Genomic DNA, 18,063 nt, shown 5'->3' with positions numbered 1-18,063 from the left:
CAGGTGATGTCTTGGCTATGCAACTCAATGACTCTCGAAATTAGTGAGGGATACCTCCTTGCAAGCACAGCCAAGGAGATCTGGGATGCTGCTAGACGCACTTACTCTACATTAGACAACACTGCTGCCTTGTTAGATCTGAGGAGGCAACTCAAGGATCTAAAGCAAGGAAACTTGACTATAACACAATACTACAGCACCCTGATAAAGATATGGCAGCAATTGGACCTCTTTGAAGTACATCCGTGGAAGAATATTGATGATGCCAATTACTACAGACAACTAGTTGAAAAAGGTCGAACTTATGACTTCCTATTGGGCCTGAATGATGTGTTTGAAGAAGTAAGAGGCAGAATTATGGGTCTAAAACCTCTTCCATCCTTGTTTGAAGTCTTCAGTATGGTTAAGTTTGAAGAAAGCCGAAGACACCTCACTCAAGGTAACCAACCTCCTCCAATAGATGGCTCCGCATTAGTTACAAGAAGTTCCCAAACATCAGAGAGCTCTGAAAGAAAAGGGAACAAGTGGTGCAATCACTGTAACAAGAAGGGCCACACCAGAGATGAATGCTGGAAACTGCATGGAAAACCAAACCCAGGGAGACAGAAACAACGACAAGATGGAAAAAGCCACCACACCTCCTCCGAGGAAAGAAGTGATGATGGAGACCACTTGACCAGAGAAGAACTTCAAATACTTCGTAAGATGCTTGAAAAGCAAAACAAATCAAAATCAGTTCCCCACGTAAACTTGATCCAGTCAGGTAATTCTATTATTGCCCTTAATGCAATGGTAACTAGTGATGAGACATGGATTGTTGACTCAGGTGCGACAGACCACATGACTGGTAACAAGTCCCTCTTCAAAACTCTCAAATACTCCCATGAGAATCTTAGAGTAAAAGTAGCAACTGGCCTATATACTAGAGTTGAGGGTGTTGGCACTGTGGCTCTTTCTGATGATCTGGAAATTCATAATGTTTTGTTTGTTCCTGCTCTCACTTGCAATCTTATATCTGTGAGCAAATTGACTAAAGGACAAGTATGTCGGGTGATTTTTGATGATGTTAAATGTGTTTTTCAGGATTCGACCTCGGGGAGGAAGATTTTGACTGCTAAAGAATGGGATGGACTCTACTACTTTGAAGGAAAGGATATGAAGACTAAAGAAGCAAGGAAAGCTATGGTTAGCTCCAATTCTCAGAATAAAAATGTAATGTTGTGGCATCAAAGATTAGGCCACCCCAGTTTTGATTATATGAAGCATGTGTTTCCAACTTTATTCAATAAAAATTCTTCACCTTTCCAATGTGAAACTTGTCAAATTGCCAAACAAACTCGTGCGTCTTATCCCAAACATATTTACAAACCCACTACACCGTTTACGATGATCCATACAGACATTTGGGGACCAGCCAAAACTAAAACCCGAACAGGCACAGCATGGTTTATTACATTCATTGATGATCATACCTGGGTTACATGGGTGTACCTCATGAAAGAGAAATCCGAAGCCTTACAAATCTTCAAAAACTTTCACACCTTTGTGAGAACCCAATTTCAAACTCCCATCAAAGTTCTGCGAAGTGACAATGCTAAAGAGTATATGAGTGGAGCCTTTAGAGAATTTCTTGAACAACAGGGAATCCACCACCAAACCTCATGTGTCTATACTCCTCAACAAAATGGAATTGCCGAGCGAAAGAATAGACATCTCTTAGAAGTAACCCGAGCCATTATGATGGAAAGAAATGTTCCCAGCCTGTTTTGGGGAGACGCTGTGCTAACCGCAGCCTACCTTATCAATCGAATGGCCTCCAAAATTCTCAATTTCAGTACCCCTATCCAAAAACTCCTTGAGACCTACCCAACCTCACCTATCATCAATACCATCCCACAAAAGGTCTTTGGGTGTGTTGTCTTTGTCCATAAACATGATGGGGGCAAACTGGGTGCTAGAGCAGAAAAATGCATTTTCCTTGGGTACTCCTCCACTCAAAAAGGTTATAGGTGTTATTGTCCCTCTACTAGAAAACTCATAATCTCCAAAGACACCGTCTTTTATGAGGATGATGCATATTATCCCAAATTACCCATTCAGGGGGAGAGTGATCGAATAGAATGGCTAATTACACCTGAACCCACAACCAACTCACATCTTAACCCTCCTGAACCCTCCATACCACAAGAGGAAATACCTGAACCTGAACCAGAAAACCCAAAACCTACACCTCGACCAGAACAGCCCAACAGCCCCACAAACAACCCTCACACAATGGAAACAAATGCTGAGATTGATGCAGGGGTGACAGAGCACTCAGGGTCTCAACCAGGAGAACAAGACAGGAGTAGTAGGGTTCCTTCCATTCCAAGGCAGCAACATGATTCCAATCCGGAGTTGGATCCTGAAGAGCTAGGATGGCCTATTGCACTTAGAAAGGGGGTAAGGTCATGTACTCAGCATCCTATTCAAAGATTTGTCTCTTACGGCAATTTGTCTACTAGAATGCAAACCTTTGTGGTGAATAGCTCACAGGTAAAAGTTCCAGAGACATTTCAACAGGCCATGAAAGATCCTAATTGGAAATATGCAGCATACGAAGAGTTGAAAGCCTTGGAGGATAGTAACACATGGGATATTACCACACTCCCTGAGGGGAAGAAAGCAGTGGGTTGCAGATGGATCTTCACCCCTAAGTTCAATCCTGACGGAAGCATCAACAAGTACAAAGGGAGATTAGTTGCAAAAGGGTACACGCAAACTTATGGGATTGATTATCAAGAAACGTTTGCACCAGTGGCAAAGTTCAATACCATCCAGGTACTTCTATCCCTAGCCGCCAACCTTGACTGGTCTCTTCATCAACTGGATGTAAAGAATGCTTTCCTAAATGGAGACTTAGAGGAGGAAGTATACATGGAAGTCCCAGATGGAGTAATAGCTCCACCCAATTCGGTTTGCAAACTGAAGAAGTCATTATATGGCCTGAAACAGTCTCCACGAGCATGGTTCGATAGGTTTGCCAAAGCAATTAAAAGATTTGGTTACAACCAAGGTCAAGCAGACCATACCCTTTTCATCAAACACAGTGCTGGAAAGGTAACGATCCTAATTGTGTATGTGGATGATATAGTCATAACTGGTGATGATGAAGCTTCTATCACTCAACTCAAGAGAGCCCTGGCAAGGGAATTCCAAGTAAAGGACCTAGGACAAATGAGGTACTTTCTTGGAATGGAGGTTGCTAGATCTAAAAAGGGTATAAGTGTGTCTCAACGGAAATACACACTTGATTTACTCCACGAAACAGGGATACTTGGGGGTAAACCGAGTGAAACACCTATGGAAGAATCATGCAATCTGGAGGTTAAACTAGAAGGAGTACCAGTTGACGCAGAAAGGTACAGAAGACTTGTGGGAAAACTAATCTACTTGACCCATACACGACCTGACATCAGCTATGCAGTCGGCGTGGTAAGCCAATTTATGCACCAACCTCAGGAAGAACACATGGAAGCAGTGTATAGAATCCTGACCTACCTCAAACTCAATCCTGGAAGAGGAATATTCTTTAAAAGGGAAAATACAAGACACATAGAGGTCTACACTGATGCAGATCATGGGAGAGCTGTGGATAACAGGAGATCTGTCACAGGTTATTGTACTTATGTTTGGGGAAACCTTGTCACTTGGCGGAGCAAGAAACAGACCGTGGTCTCAAGAAGCAGTGCTGAAGCTGAGCTAAGAGCTGTAGCACTGGGGGTATGTGAAGGAATGTGGGTGATCAGACTCCTGAATGAACTAAGAATTCCCTATGAAGGCCCAGTGAAACTTTGGTGTGACAACCAAGCTAGTATTGAAATGACAAAGAATCCGGTGTACCATGACCGAACAAAACATGTCGACATTGATCGGCACTTTATCAAAGAGAAAGTAGAAGGGGGTATCATCAACTTGAACTATGTGCGCTCATCTGATCAGATTGCTGACATCATGACCAAACCTTTGGCTAGAGTCAAGTTTGAAGGGCTTCGAAGCAAGCTGGGAATGGTTGACATCTACTCTCCAGCTTGAGGGGGAGTGTTAGAATCCCGTGATATCCTCAGAATCCCTACCCATGATTTTAGCTACAAGATCAATCCCTGATTATGTGCTGCTATATCTCTAATTAATTGTAATTCAATTTTGATTGATTGTAACCGGATTCTCTCACCCATCCGGACTCTATATATTGTAGCCTATCATATGAAATAATACAAGGGAGTGTGAATTACTCAAAATAATTACTCAAACTGGCTAGGTTGAAAGAAAAAGGCAATGTGTTCAAAGTCTTTTTTTCCCCCCTTTTTAAATGGCTTGAAGCATGAGGTTAAGGCAGACCTAAGAATGCAAGAAAACCGAGGTATACGGTCCATAGAGTAGAAAAAGGAATCTAGTTTTGGAAACGGCATGTGAAAGTAGAGCACTAAAGATAGCCGTCACAGAATTTTAAATAAGTAGGAAAACCACCCAACATTACTTGGCGTATAGTTCCTTGGCACACGGTTATGAAAGGATGGGAGAAGTCACTTGTAGGTAGGCTTGAAGGTTAATGAGTTGAATTGAAGTTCTCTGCCCCCAGGGGCAGGGGGAAGTTCCACTTGTTCTCTACATTTCGAATTCCTCTCTCTGTCCCCCCCCCCTCTCTATTTCTCACTCTTACATATATTTATTCTATAACAAACAAGCCCAAGGCAAGCTCACATACTAAATGCCCCACTTAGAAGAAGGGAAAACAACTTTAGGAAGCTATTAGTTGCTCAGTCAACCAGACAGAAGTTGTGCCTTTCCTTCAAATGTAATGAGAAGTTGGAGCCCAACTATAAAGCGAAAAACGAGACCCATCAGACTGGTGGTGCTGGCACTGGATGATGAAGGGCAAAGAACAACAAACCTCAACTCACTAAGTAAAATCAGCCACATAGATTGCATAACGCCATTAGACTCTTATCAACGACAAACTCTATAATTGTTCTAATAGACAGTGAAGCCTCTGATAAGTTAATTTCTTCCAATTTGGTGTAAAGGATGAAGCTGCTAGCATAGACTGTAAAATACAAGTATCAATGAGGAGATCAAGCGTGTAGAAATTTATAGTTGGAAATAAAGCCCCAGAAAGTCATCAAGGAAGATAATCATCTGAGCTTGGGGAAGAAGACTTAGTCTTGGGAGAGGTAAGGGCAACCCAACACACAATGAACAATATGAAAGAGAAAAAGCTGATCTACATGAAGGAAGATCTTTTGCGACCAGCGACACAAGTATCCTTCAAGGCAAGTCATTGTGCAAGGAGTAGAAATATTTCATGATTGAATTTGGAGAGCTCACCAAAAAACTGAAGCAGTGACAAGTACATGGAAGAAAATTAAAGCCGTCCAAATGCAATCTTCCAAAATCCACCTGGAGGACAAGATAAAACTTCTTTGGGGGAGGGTAATGATGGGCCCAAACCTGCAGCCAAGATCCAGAGGAGGCAAGAAAGGATGAGGGGAATGCAGAAAAGAGGGGACAAAAAAAGAAATGAAGGAACTGAGTCCAGCAGAAATCATGAGGGAAAGGGTGGTTAAAAAAGGTAATCCATGATGACAACGGGAAAGGAGTGGTTGGGAGAAGGCTTTAAAAGGAGAAAACTGACTGTAAGAGCACAGAATTTGAATCTCATTTTGGCTGGAGAGGCAGCCTCCAGAAAACTGGCAAGTCTATTCTGTTCCTGGTGTTCTTAAGCTGTATTTTACCACGCTGTAAGAATGTGTTGTGATTTTACCCAAGACTCGTTTGAGTTCTAATGCAAATAGTAGCCACTTTTCTGCTCTTTGATCGGAGAGTCCTATCAGAATCATTATGTCCAAGAGATTTAAATGAATTAAACAGATTCATCGTATATTTCTATAGCAAATTAATCTCATTAAAAATGGTAACATTAATGGATGAGTCTTTCACCAACCTGCACTTCTGAATCACTGTTTGCTTGAGAGTCTTCAAATTCTTATCAACCTCAAAAAGCTGCAGACATTGGAAAAGCGAAAATAGTAACATCAAGCAATAGACTTTAGTTGCACTGGAAATAACAACTGAAGCTCAAATTTGTAGCCAACCTCAAAGCTTAAATCCCTAGCCATATTGGCATAAGTGGCTTCCCGTGCAAGCTGCATATCTGAATGTGCTTCTGCTTCTTCCTCTTGTAGTCTTTTCTCCTGCAATAACCAAACATAGAAAGGTAATAAGAAAGGGGAAAATGTGCCATGGGTCACTTAAAATCATTGCTGCTAAAGTAGGGAGGAAAAAAAAAAAAGCAACTTTAATAAGAGAAGTTGTTCACCCCAAGTTAGTCCACTAATTACCTCTTCAGCAACTTTCGGCAAGAGTTGCAGCCATTTCTCCTCAAATTTTTCCAGCAAGGATTTAGCCATAACATGAAATTCATTTTTCTCATCGTTGTACTTCATTGCATTCTTAAAAACCAACCTTACATCGGCATAGATCTCTCGAACATTCTTATAACCAGTACCATCCTTGGCTTCCATTTTACTTTTAATAGTGCTGAAATCCATGGGCTTTTCAATAACCTAAGGGTGCAAAAGTAAATATTACTTCCAGGTATACAACTGGGGACAAAAGGGAAAACAAAGCAGTCCAAGATAAAAGGTAGATGGCAACTGGGGGGGAATCCACAATGAGCAGAAACAATAGCCCATCAAGTTGAAGAAAGACAAGTGTAAAGATGAATACATTATTGTTGGGCATAAGATTCCACACGAACACAGTTTTGTGCTAACAATGGTATCGAACAATAGAAAGCTCCGAGATGCAGGACAGCTTTACCTCATAATAGTCATGCAATTCAAGACCTTTAACATCTACAGGCTCCAAAAAAGGCCACGCCCACCTGTGCTGAGTAATCTGAGAAGAAAGAAATCACATGTTGTAAGAAGAATAAAAAGAGAAGGGAGAATACAACAGAGGAAGAACCAGAAGACACAGAGAGAGAAAGATGTCTGATCCGAACAAGACTTCTGTACATGCTCATTACCATCACATTCAGATTAAGACCCTCTCTTTAATTATGTATACTGAACATAACAAAGTCCAGCACATTCTTGATTAATTTCTTCCACCAAAATGGGTTGAATTCCCAAATGTCCACCCTGAGCAAATAACCATTCCAAAATTGGTTGCCTCAAATCTGGAACATTACCAACCTATCTCTTCAAAAACTTATTATTCCAAGTGTAGGCCTTAATGCTGCCATTTTGTTTCTGCAACTCAGAAATTAGGCCCTTCAAATCTGCATTCACTTCCCAGCTTTCTTCAATCTTTTGTAATAACACAGGAGACGTTGTGTCTGGGCGATTTGCGATAACTGAGACCCCTTAAGAAGAGAGAGAGTGTCTGCTGCAGTATTATCATTCTCCGTCTTGTATTGGATCTCGTATTCATAATCCATCAACTTAGCAACCCAATCCAATTCAAAAGATGTCTTCAATTTCTGCCCTAACAGACACCACAGGCTTTGTTGGTCTGTTCTTATGATAAACTTCCTTTCAAGATATTGATGCCAATGCTCCACTGCAAGCACCACAACAAGCAATTCTCTATGGCATCAAATGCATCTATATTCACTCAGCACCTGTCATATGCAATCAAATGAGTTCCTCCATGGGAGCTTTATAAGAAGGTCCAAAGTGTGCTTTAATGGCTGAGGCATACACATCCCACGTGAGCTCCAACCCATTTTGTCCTTTCTCAAAAGCTTGGGGCCATTGAAAAGCCTTCTCATCTGTAAGTGAATACTGGCCATTGTCACCTTTCAGACGGTGTTTCATCCAGGTGAAAAAACGTTCATCCTCCAAAATCCAACCAAGCACATCATTTCTTGTAAATGTTGGAAAATCCATCTTTGCAAAGCAGGGAGGTGTCTGATACTACTCTATTCTTGGTCTTTCTTGGCCACCATGACCATTGAAGGATGACCTCCCATAGTTGTGTGATTCATCAAGGCTGTAAGAGCTTGAAACTGTTGTGCCTAGAACCCTAAATCAGTTGTGCAACCTAAGCTGTAAGAGCTGAAACTGTCCCTCTAAGACACAAAATCTTTCACCATTCTAATCCGTCATTTGGTGTTGTGCATCCAGGGAACGTGAGCTAGGCATATAAGGGTACGAAAGAAGGCTTTGATATCACTCTTTTTAAGAAAGAGAATGAAGAGCGAAGAGAGAAGAGAGAATAGGACAAGAACTAGAAGACAGAGAGAGAGCTTGCTAGGTCGGATCTGAATAATACTTCTGTATATGCTCATTAATAAAACATACGGATTTAACACCCTACCCTTATTTATATATGCTAAACACAACTCTCCCTAACTAGCCCAACTAACTAACAGCTGTAATACCTAACTCTCATGCCTATTAATATTACACAACACGTCCCTATGGATTTTTCAAATGAAACATTACCAGTTCAATTTATAAGTGTTGACACATAGGAAAAGACCCTCCTTGTAGAAACAGAAAAGAACAAGACTAATCCTAAATATTCTCTGATACATCTAAACTTCACAATTAGTTGTGCATGCAAATAAATTAAGACAACCTAAAGAGATTATTCAAAAATAACCTTTATACATGGAACTGCCAAAAGGGGATCAAAAGAACAAATGTTTCTAACAGTGATTCTTTCAACAGAAAAATACACTAACTTATGTATGTACAATCATTCAATGTATAATAGTAAGACTTGAAAAGACAGATTTTTCCAAGAGCATTCACAAGTCACGCATATTCCACAAGAACAATAAGTGACCACAAAATAGAAGAAAAACAACAAATCATAAAAATAGTATTAGTATTATAGATTTTTTTGGAGATTTTGTCACCAAAATAATAGGATATTCTTTTCTTCTTCCTTTTTCATCCGCTATGAGTTCACTTCAAATTGAAAAAGTCTTTTTTATTCATGAATAACTACCTCTTAAGGGATTTGGATATATTCAGATGCTTGAACTGATTCAACCAGCATCAAATATGTGAATGATAACACTTTGATCAAATCTAGGCAAACAGCATGGACAAGTGACAGTGCACACAATCTCACATGCTGATGCATGGGTTCTAGACAATTCTAGCAATGCAGTGCAAGGGAGGTCTTCTAGCAACCAAGGATGAGACACATCTTGAAGGAATCAACACAATGGGTTGGAATGAATCACAACACTAATGAGATATTGCTTGTAGGAATCCCAGCAGGCTGGGTCAAAATGAGTCACAACCTTGGGAGGAATCTGTTATGTAAATATATAAGGAAGTAGGAGGTAGTTAGTTGCGACAGTTATGAATTACTAGTTAGGCTTAGATTGGCTGTTAGGCTTAGAATAGTATAAACAAGGGGCCTAGGACTTGATTAAAGGAGTGAGTTTTAATGATGAGACTAATGCAATAGAATGTTCTCTCTCGTCTCTCTCCTGTTCTCCTCCTTCTCTCTCTCCCCTCTTCTTCCCACTTCTCTTTCCTCTTCCTAACTTTTTTCTACGTCAGAATCCCAGCAGACCGAGTTTGAATGAGTCATGACCCTAACAAGAAACTATTAGAAGGAACCACAGTAGGAGGATATGATTAAGAAAGGGTTAAGATATGACGTTTAAATTTAAATCTAAATATGTATATCTATATCTTAACTTACTAACTAACTGGATAACTATTTAAATTAAATAACTATTAAGACAATAACTAATTTAAATAATTACCTAAATGTTAATCAATTATTCTATATTAGAAGCATAAAGTGATCTAAATCATCACCAAAAGAAATAAAATTACATAAGAGGGCATAGTTGTACTTGCCTGACGTAATATTGTGGAAAACAGGCGCATGAGCTCTTGCATTCTCTTTGCAGCAGCTGCTGCCCTACGCAGTGCATTTTGCTGTTGCTTCTCGGCACTAATAAAATGCTTCTCTCGTCCCTTGTCTTTAATAAGTGAACTACCTTTGGAATTGCCACTGGTCTGAACATTAGAAGTGGATTGGTAGAACTGTTCAACTTCATTTACTTGCTTCTCAATCTGCAAGAAACATAGCAAAAATAAGTTATATTTTGATTAAGATATATTAAAACCCATAGGACTCTGAATGCAACGCAGAATTTTTATACTTTAGCAGAAGAAAACAGTGATGACAACTATGGCAGAGAATCTACTATTTCCTTATTATGGAATCCATCGTGGTCAGCCGGCCACCTCTTTTTAGAGTCGGTAATATGGGCTGTGGCCCGCGGGCCAGCCCGCCAACCGACTCTAAAGAGGCGGGTTAGGGTTGGCTTTTTTCCAGCCCGCCAAAAAGAGGTTACAGCAACCCGGACTGTTTAACCCGCGGGTCGGCAGGCTAGCCCGTATAACCCGCCATTTTTTAATAAAAATTTTATATTTCCCCTTTTCTTGGTTTTCCCTCCTAGACTCCTGACACCAAACCAAAGTCACTAACTAAGACACTAATCCAGTAAGTCATAACCCTAACCCTTCCAGTTTCAGCAGCCGACCAGCCGTCCCCGACTCCCCCCCCGTCCCTCGCCTCACTCGCTCAGTCACTCCCTAACACTCAGTCACGGTCTCACGGACTCACGGTCAGTCCTCACTCTCAGAGTCTCAGTGCGACGCCGACAGTGCCTAAACCTCACTCCCTCAGTCCCTTTGACGGTCTGAACATCACCACTTATGGAGTCACGACCTCACGCTTAGGCTCTCACAGTCACGGCTCACCCTCACCTCACGGCACGGTCACCGGTCATGCAGAGGCAGAGTCTGAGAAACCGAGACAGCAGACTCTCATCTCACACAGACACCCCTCTCTCAAGTCTCAAACTCAAATCCTCAACCTCAATCTCACTCACTCTCGTCTCTGGTGACTACTAATGGCGACTAGGGGTTCTTGGAGTTGGTGGCTGGTCTCGCACTCTCGCTCGTAGGTCAGAGGCAGAGACAGAGATCGCGTTCGCGTCGCTTGAGTCTGTCTCCCTTCTTCATTGTCGTCGAGCTCCAATCTGGGTTTTTCGAGCTCCATTGCTCCAAGTCTCCCTCCTGCTCCGTTGGTGATTGTTCTTTTCTCCAGTTCTCCCTCCTGTACTCTGCCTCGCGCACACGGTCACTCAGCCACTCTGCTAACTGCTCGCCTGTTCTGTGCAGCTGTGCTCTCCTCTCCCCCTCGGTAATTTGCTAATTCATTGGAATACTGGATTGATTAAGTCATTAATTTAACACTTGTTAGTTGTTAAGGCCGAGATTGTGACTGGAATACTGGATTGATAGATTGATTATTCTTTCTTCGGTTAAATTTCAATTTTTTTAGTTATGTTTGGGTCGTTTGGTCATTTGGATCTGATTGAAATAGATTAGTAGAATTTAATTTTTTTTTCAATGTTTTCTTGTTCTTGTAATTGTTGAATGGAAATATAGAATATCTTTTGCAGTATACGTTGTTAAACCAAAATGGGTGATGAGACAAATAAAAGAAAGTATGTTGACAATGCTGCTGAAAGTAATACCGTTCAAGATGAATTTGCTCCACCCGTGTCTTCTATGCCTGAATCAAATAAAAGGGCTAAAAAAAACAACATCCGAGGTTTGGAAGTTTTTTACTAAAAGTATTATAGATGGCAAAGAAAAGGCTACATGTAATGGGTGTGGAAAAGTGTATGTAGTTGGTGGTAAGGATTATGGGACTTCAACTCTCCAGGGTCATGTTAATGTATGTGTGTCTCTTCCAAAATATAAGAACATTAGTGCCATGATGATAGATCAAGCAGGGAATGTGAGGGCTAGACAAATTGATCATAACAAGGTCCGAGATAAGATTGCTTTTGCTATTATTAAACATGATCTTCCATATTCCTTTCTTGAGTATGATGCAATTAGGGATTTACTTTCATATTTAAATCCTGATTACAAGAACATTACTCGAAAAACTGCTGTGGTGGATATTTGGAATTTCTATCTTAGTCAAAAGGAGATCCTAAAGAAAACATTAGCAAACAGTCTTTGTAGAGTGTGTTTGACTTCTGATTGTTGGACTTCTATAACTGGTGAAGGATATCTTTGTTTGACTACTCATTTTGTTGATGATAAATGGAAGCTTGATAGCAAAATCTTTGCATTCTCTAAGATGGATCCTCCTCACTCTGGGATTGAATTGGCTAAAAGGACACATGATATATTGAGGGATTGGGGGATTGATAAAAAGGTATTTCTATTACTTTGGATAATGCTTCAGCAAATGATAATATGCAAAATTTGCTGAAAGAACAGTTGAATTTGACCAATAGCTTGATCTGCAATGGAGAGTTTTTCCATGTGAGATGTTGTGCCCATATCTTGAATCTCATAGTGCAGGAGGGCTTGAAAGTAACAAGTGATGCTATGCACAAAATCAGGGAGAGCATTAGATATGTAAAGCAATCACAGGCAAGGTTCATTAATTTCAAGAAATGTTGTGAGAATGTTGGGGGTATTGAAACTTCAATGGGTTTGAGGCTAGATGTACCGACTAGATGGAATTCAACATACACAATGCTTGAAAGTGCTATTAGACATCGTCGTGCTTTTGTTAATTTAGCTTTTCATGACACCCATTACCACTATTATCCAACAAATAAAGAGTGGTCTAGAGCAGAAAAGATGTGCACATTCTTAGAGCCTTTTGCAGTTATAACAGACATGATTTCTGGCTCATCATATCCCATTGCTAACATATATTTCATGCAAATATTTACAATTGAGTTAATGTTAAAATCACATTTGGATGATGAAGACCCAGTGATTCGGATATGGCTGTGAGAATGGTTGAGAAGTTTGACAAATATTTGAGTGATATAGTGTAATTCTTTCTCTAGCGATTGTTCTTGACCCACAGATGAAGTTTGATGTCATAAAGTTTTCTTACTCAAATCTTGATCCCATCAATTATAATGATAAGGTTGAAAACATTAAGAGCAAGTTATACTATGTTTTCAATTATTATAGAAATATGGGATCATCAACTTCATCTTCGATCCCTTTTGTTGGAGAATCAAGTTCAACTTCTAATCTCAATGTGAGAACTGAGATGGCAGCACCACCTTCTGACTCTACCTCTCATGATAGTGATGATGAAGGCACCACCTACTTGAAAGCTTTTAGGGTGGGTTTGAAATTCTTCAATACTTATAACTTAAATTTCTTCTTTGTTGTCCCTTTTCATTACTTAGCTTTTACTAATTCTTTATTTTAATGATTAATACTGCAGAAATATCTTAAATGTAAGAGCAAAGATGCCACATCAATTGAAAAGTCTGAGTTAGACTATTATTTGGAAGAAGTGCCCCTTGATCCTAACTTGTTTGTGAAATTTAATGTTTTGGAATATTGGAAGACTAATGCAGCTAGGTTTCCATGCCTTTCAAAGATGGCATGTGATATTCTTAGTATTCCAATTACTACAATTGCCAGCGAATCAGCTTTTAGCATTGGTTCACGGGTTCTCACAAATATCGAAGTTCTCTTCTCCCAGAAAATGTTCAAGCTCTTATTTGCACTCAGAATTGGATTCTTGGTTTTCCTAGTGGTAATATATTTGTTTTGTATATATTAAGCTCACCATAGTAGTAAATATGCACTTTTTTCTTATATGTGGTAGATACATCCGAGTCCGAGGTCAAGAAGAAGGACATTGTTGATGTTGATCTTTTGGATGCTTCAGATATTGCTTCTAATCTCATTATTGCAGATTGAAAATCATTAGATTAGACCTATTTTGTTTGAAAACTTTGTATGATTAAGGCTTGTTGAAGCCTTGAAGTTTATGTTTCTAGTTTATGTGTTGGATTTGCTGATCAAATCTGGATTGTATAACTTATAATTGTATTTTGGTGATAGTTTGGATAAATTTATATTTCAAAAACATGCTGTAAAAAAAACATTTGAAAAAAAAATAAAATTGGTAGGCTGGCCCGCCAACCCACCATGGCGGGTTAGGGTTGGCTTTTTGTGGGCTGAAGCAACCCGCACTGTTTAGCCCGCGGGTTGTGGCGGGCTGGCCCGCAACCCGCGGGTGAGCCCGTTTTCCCAGCTCTACCTCTTTGTATTGTAAACTAATAGGATACCCAACAAATTCAGGTTGACTTATTCAAGAAGGGGTAAACATGGCATAGAAGAGTCAGTTTTGGAGTAGCGATTTACATCCTTTCTATTGGAATTCTTTTCTGTTACTTTGCCTTTTTGTTATTCCCGTGAGATTCGATCCCTACCATAAAACTTCCAAACCTTCTCTGCCCTTGTAGTTGGTACCATTTGACACAAACACTTCAGGAATCCCCAGAGAAACCAATCTAACTTTCCAGTTAAGCAACCCTCGACCATTACACATCCCATTACATTGTTTATGCATCAAGTCTTAGGTAGGCACATGATCAAGCATGGAAACTCATCTCCAACAAAATTCAACCCAAAACATGAAACCTTAAAAATGATCACTTCCATTGTTTATGTTGACTGTTTGTCGTACTTGCTGATTGCTTGGGATTCTTTTATTTTCTCTACCATGCCTAAATCCATAGCTCCTAGCTGTACAATGACTTTGGCAATCAGTAGACTTCAACAAGTGATTTGTCACATATTAAAGCATGTACAAGTTTAGTAAGAATTATTAGAAACCAACTCATAGTTTGCACATTTCCCAAACAATGAGGCAACTTGAATTATTTGCCAGGTAACAATCCCAAACAAGGTCAAATTTGATGCTTGGGATGAGAATGATTCTCTAGTAATGTCCTTCTCATGGAATTGTACCATTAGAGATTCCTAATACATGCATTTTCCCACATTGGACCAAGGAGATTTTGGATATCATTCAACAATTTTTTCCAAAAGTTTGATATGCCACACAAAATTATGAGCTTATGACTAAAAATCCAACACCAAACAAGGAAACCAATCAATTATTGAATACTCTAATAATCTCATTTGCCAAGAAGCTTTTGGCAAAAGCATCAATGCACTTGGGTGAAGGGTAAAGAGATTGCTACTATTCTTCAATCCTAAGTGGCTTGCAAAAAAAGAAAACATTGAATTTTTTGCATGATCGAACAATGACTTTGATAGTTGAGTATCTAGATACTTGACAAGGAGACTTTAATCTCTTTGAATGAACCAACTGTCATTTCTTGGTAGAGAAAAAACAAGTACGATGATTGAAGTTCAACTAGTAGAGAGTTATGCTTTAGTATCCAAATATGTTACGGATAATCCTTATAAGGTTGAGGGACAAATGTATTAAAACCACCATGATGGGTTTTTTTTTTTTTTTTTGAATAACAAAAAACTTAGGTGAGTTAGGTCTCGGGAGCTCACTAGGTCACAAGATGCTTGTAGGCTCAGAAAGTGCTTACAAAGGTATTTACAGATCGCCCACTAACAAGATTTTCACATTGATAGCGGGATTAGAACTCATGACTTTAGGGTTATGAGCTGACTTCTTACCAATTAAACCAACTCTTGTTGGTATCATGATGGGATATTAGGAAAGATTTATGACAAGATTTATTTAGTGTTACGGTGATTTGTTTTTATAACATTATTTTGTTTCCCTTGAGGCTTTCATAGGTTGTTTCCTATTTTTTGCTTTCTTTTACTTGAAGTTAAAGTTAGCTTTTATCTCATTTAAGTTTATGTTATCATCATCATCATTATTATTTAGTCTAATAATTATAGTTAGGGCTAAGCATGAGGTTATTATCATTGTAGACTTTTTGATGAAATGATAGAGATTAGCTATTTGTTGTCTACTCTCCCCCCATTCTTCCATATCTCCCTCCTTTCTCTCTATTTCCGCATCCTTTCTTTATATTTCTCTCTCTATTCTTCTTCTCCAAACCTTTCTTTCCCTTTGTCCTGCATCAATTTGATATCAAAGCAAGGTTCTTCACACTCCCATCAACCCCAAAATCTCAAAAGCCACATCAGAACCCGAGTTCATGTCTGTCATATTATTCTATAGAATTAGTACTCACAAAAAAAGCATATATACATTCATACAAATAATTTTATTTTAAATATTACAGAATTAGTTATGCTACTTTTGTCAATAAGTATAAAGTCAAAGTTATCACATTATTCTTAGCAGAATGGCTGTCGGAATACTCAATAGGTTGGCCAGCATGAAACTAAACTCCTGATGTTGTCATTTACTATGCTTGGACAGATGTTCCAATGTTATCTCCAATGGTTCTTCATATGAATTGATAATCAAAAAATTTGAAATTTCTTTCTTTCCTATTTCTTAGTCTGTATCTCTTTGATAAACTACAGGGGCTGATATGAACAACTTTTTGTACATAATTCTATATCTATAACATGGTGGCTTGTCATATGCACTTTGACCTAGAGAACTTCTAGTTTTTCAGTCATCATATTATTTCAGGTGGTTTTCCCAAAAGCCCTCATTGGGTCTGAGTGAAACACCGTCTGTTCACCTTACATTTTGTTTTGAAATTGCATTAATTGAAGTTCTCTACAGTGAGTTTTGATCATTTTAAGTTTGATGCTATCTCAAGTGACATAACAAACTTTTCATCTTACTCTTGTCTTGTCATGGTGCCTTGGTGCACGCAGGAAAAGTGCTTTTCCAGGGGCATTCATTGCAAATAGTACAATCAAATCACAAATCAAATGATTTTGAAAAATTGTTTAATTGTTTACGTTGGAAGATGACGTAGAGCAAAAGGGCTTTAAGGCCCAAAGACGCAGCCCAATACTCATACCCTTAGTTTATGTAGTTTATTGTTTAAGTATATTTTATCCTTTTTTATTTATGTAATCCTATCTGCTACCTAATTATCAGATTAGATAAGATATTCTAAGATAGAATTTATTTAGATTTAACCCAGATTTGCAGACAACTTGAGCCATCATAGAGCTTCGGTGTCCCATATATGTAACCCTTGAGCAATCAGATAAAACCTGAAGCTGAGATATCAATTATTCAGCTGACCTTCAGTTATGCCAAGGACCACTTGAATCAAAATTTGTATGCTTTTGAGATGAAGTGATCGTTGACAGAATAATGTCATGTCCCTTATAATGAAGGATATTAAGGAGTAGAGGATGGTATATAAGTAACACGAAGTGATTTTACCAAGACAAATAAGTCAGACAGTTTGAACATTAGTGACAACAATATTTTAGTGTCATTACCTGCATTAAAATCAAATATGGGGAGAAACACACAAGGTGAAAATCATCCATGACTGTAACGAGATACGAATCTAAAGCTACCATGTAGGAGAAATAATGCCCACGGCATATAATAGAACAACAAAATGCCCAGCAGTAAACCCCAAATCATGATAAATATGCAAGAAATATTAACGGGGAAAAACTTTCATCTTTGGTTCAAAAGGGCAATAATGAAAGCAGTAATATTAGAAATTAGGTCGACTATCAGCGCAACAAATATAATTTTTGAGACGGAAATAATGAGGAGCTAAACACAAGGAGAAAAACCATGGAGTACAGTCCCAATTTCAGATATTTAAATTCGCATTCTAGACATCAGGGGAAAAAAATTGCAATATCATGGGCATATCATGTAAGCCCAACAAAGAATGGCCCCTGCTTCAGAATCATCCATCATAAAATCGGAAAGCACAAACTCACCTTATCTACGGTAGCAAGAATTTCATCAAGAGAAAGCCTAAAATCTTCCATGTTTGCAGCCACCCTCTGATCATCGCACAAGCTCTCCTTTGTGAGACTAGGATCCGAAGCAACCCGTAGCTCCATCTAAGTGTGAGAATCAATCACCCTCTGATTATCGCATTCACTCCTGTGGAAAGAATCATTAAGGAATTCAGAAATTCGAACAAAAGTCATACGCACAATAATCATAATAATCAAACATTCGCAACTCACCAAACGATTCTCGACCCAACTCAGGAGCTTCCTGAACCTTTGTCTCTCTTTCTCCCTAGCTAACGTCCAGACTATAAAAAAGCCGCGGTTGTTTAGA

General features: G+C 39.1%; 1 protein-coding gene and 1 long non-coding RNA gene across 5 annotated transcripts in view; one reads left to right on the top strand and one right to left on the bottom strand.

Annotated features, from left to right (window-relative positions):
* The window catches only part of LOC114754669 (uncharacterized), a 12,401-nt gene extending 10,971 nt beyond the window's left edge, over window positions 1-1,430 (top strand). The window contains exon 3 of the long non-coding RNA XR_003741225.1: window positions 1,148-1,430. This is a non-coding gene — a long non-coding RNA (uncharacterized LOC114754669). The remainder of the gene's footprint in view (window positions 1-1,147) is intronic.
* The window catches only part of LOC114754668 (transcription factor GTE1), a 20,617-nt gene extending 2,554 nt beyond the window's left edge, over window positions 1-18,063 (bottom strand). The window contains exons 1-9 of one of the 4 annotated variants that reach the window (XM_028943462.1): window positions 17,967-18,063; window positions 17,712-17,880; window positions 9,876-10,094; window positions 6,862-6,939; window positions 6,381-6,605; window positions 6,135-6,233; window positions 5,984-6,042; window positions 5,804-5,866; window positions 5,368-5,490 (exon numbers count right to left, since the gene is read on the bottom strand). In XM_028943462.1, the coding sequence (XP_028799295.1) occupies window positions 5,368-5,490; window positions 5,804-5,866; window positions 5,984-6,042; window positions 6,135-6,233; window positions 6,381-6,605; window positions 6,862-6,939; window positions 9,876-10,094; window positions 17,712-17,837 (992 nt within the window). In that variant the 5' untranslated portion in view covers window positions 17,838-17,880; window positions 17,967-18,063. Of the gene's footprint in view, window positions 1-5,367; window positions 5,491-5,803; window positions 5,867-5,983; window positions 6,043-6,134; window positions 6,234-6,380; window positions 6,606-6,861; window positions 6,940-7,069; window positions 7,663-9,875; window positions 10,095-17,711; window positions 17,881-17,966 lie in introns of those variants that run through there. The other 3 variants (XM_028943463.1, XM_028943464.1, XM_028943465.1) reach the window with 3 other exon arrangements.

The sequence above is a fragment of the Neltuma alba genome, unplaced genomic scaffold (genome assembly GCF_004799145.2).
Source record: "Neltuma alba isolate B1F8T4 unplaced genomic scaffold, ASM479914v2 tig00010174_pilon, whole genome shotgun sequence".
Taxonomy (NCBI): Eukaryota; Viridiplantae; Streptophyta; class Magnoliopsida; order Fabales; family Fabaceae; genus Neltuma; species Neltuma alba.
Note: the sequence above shows the minus strand (reverse complement) of the source record. Positions and strands in the feature narration are given on the sequence as shown.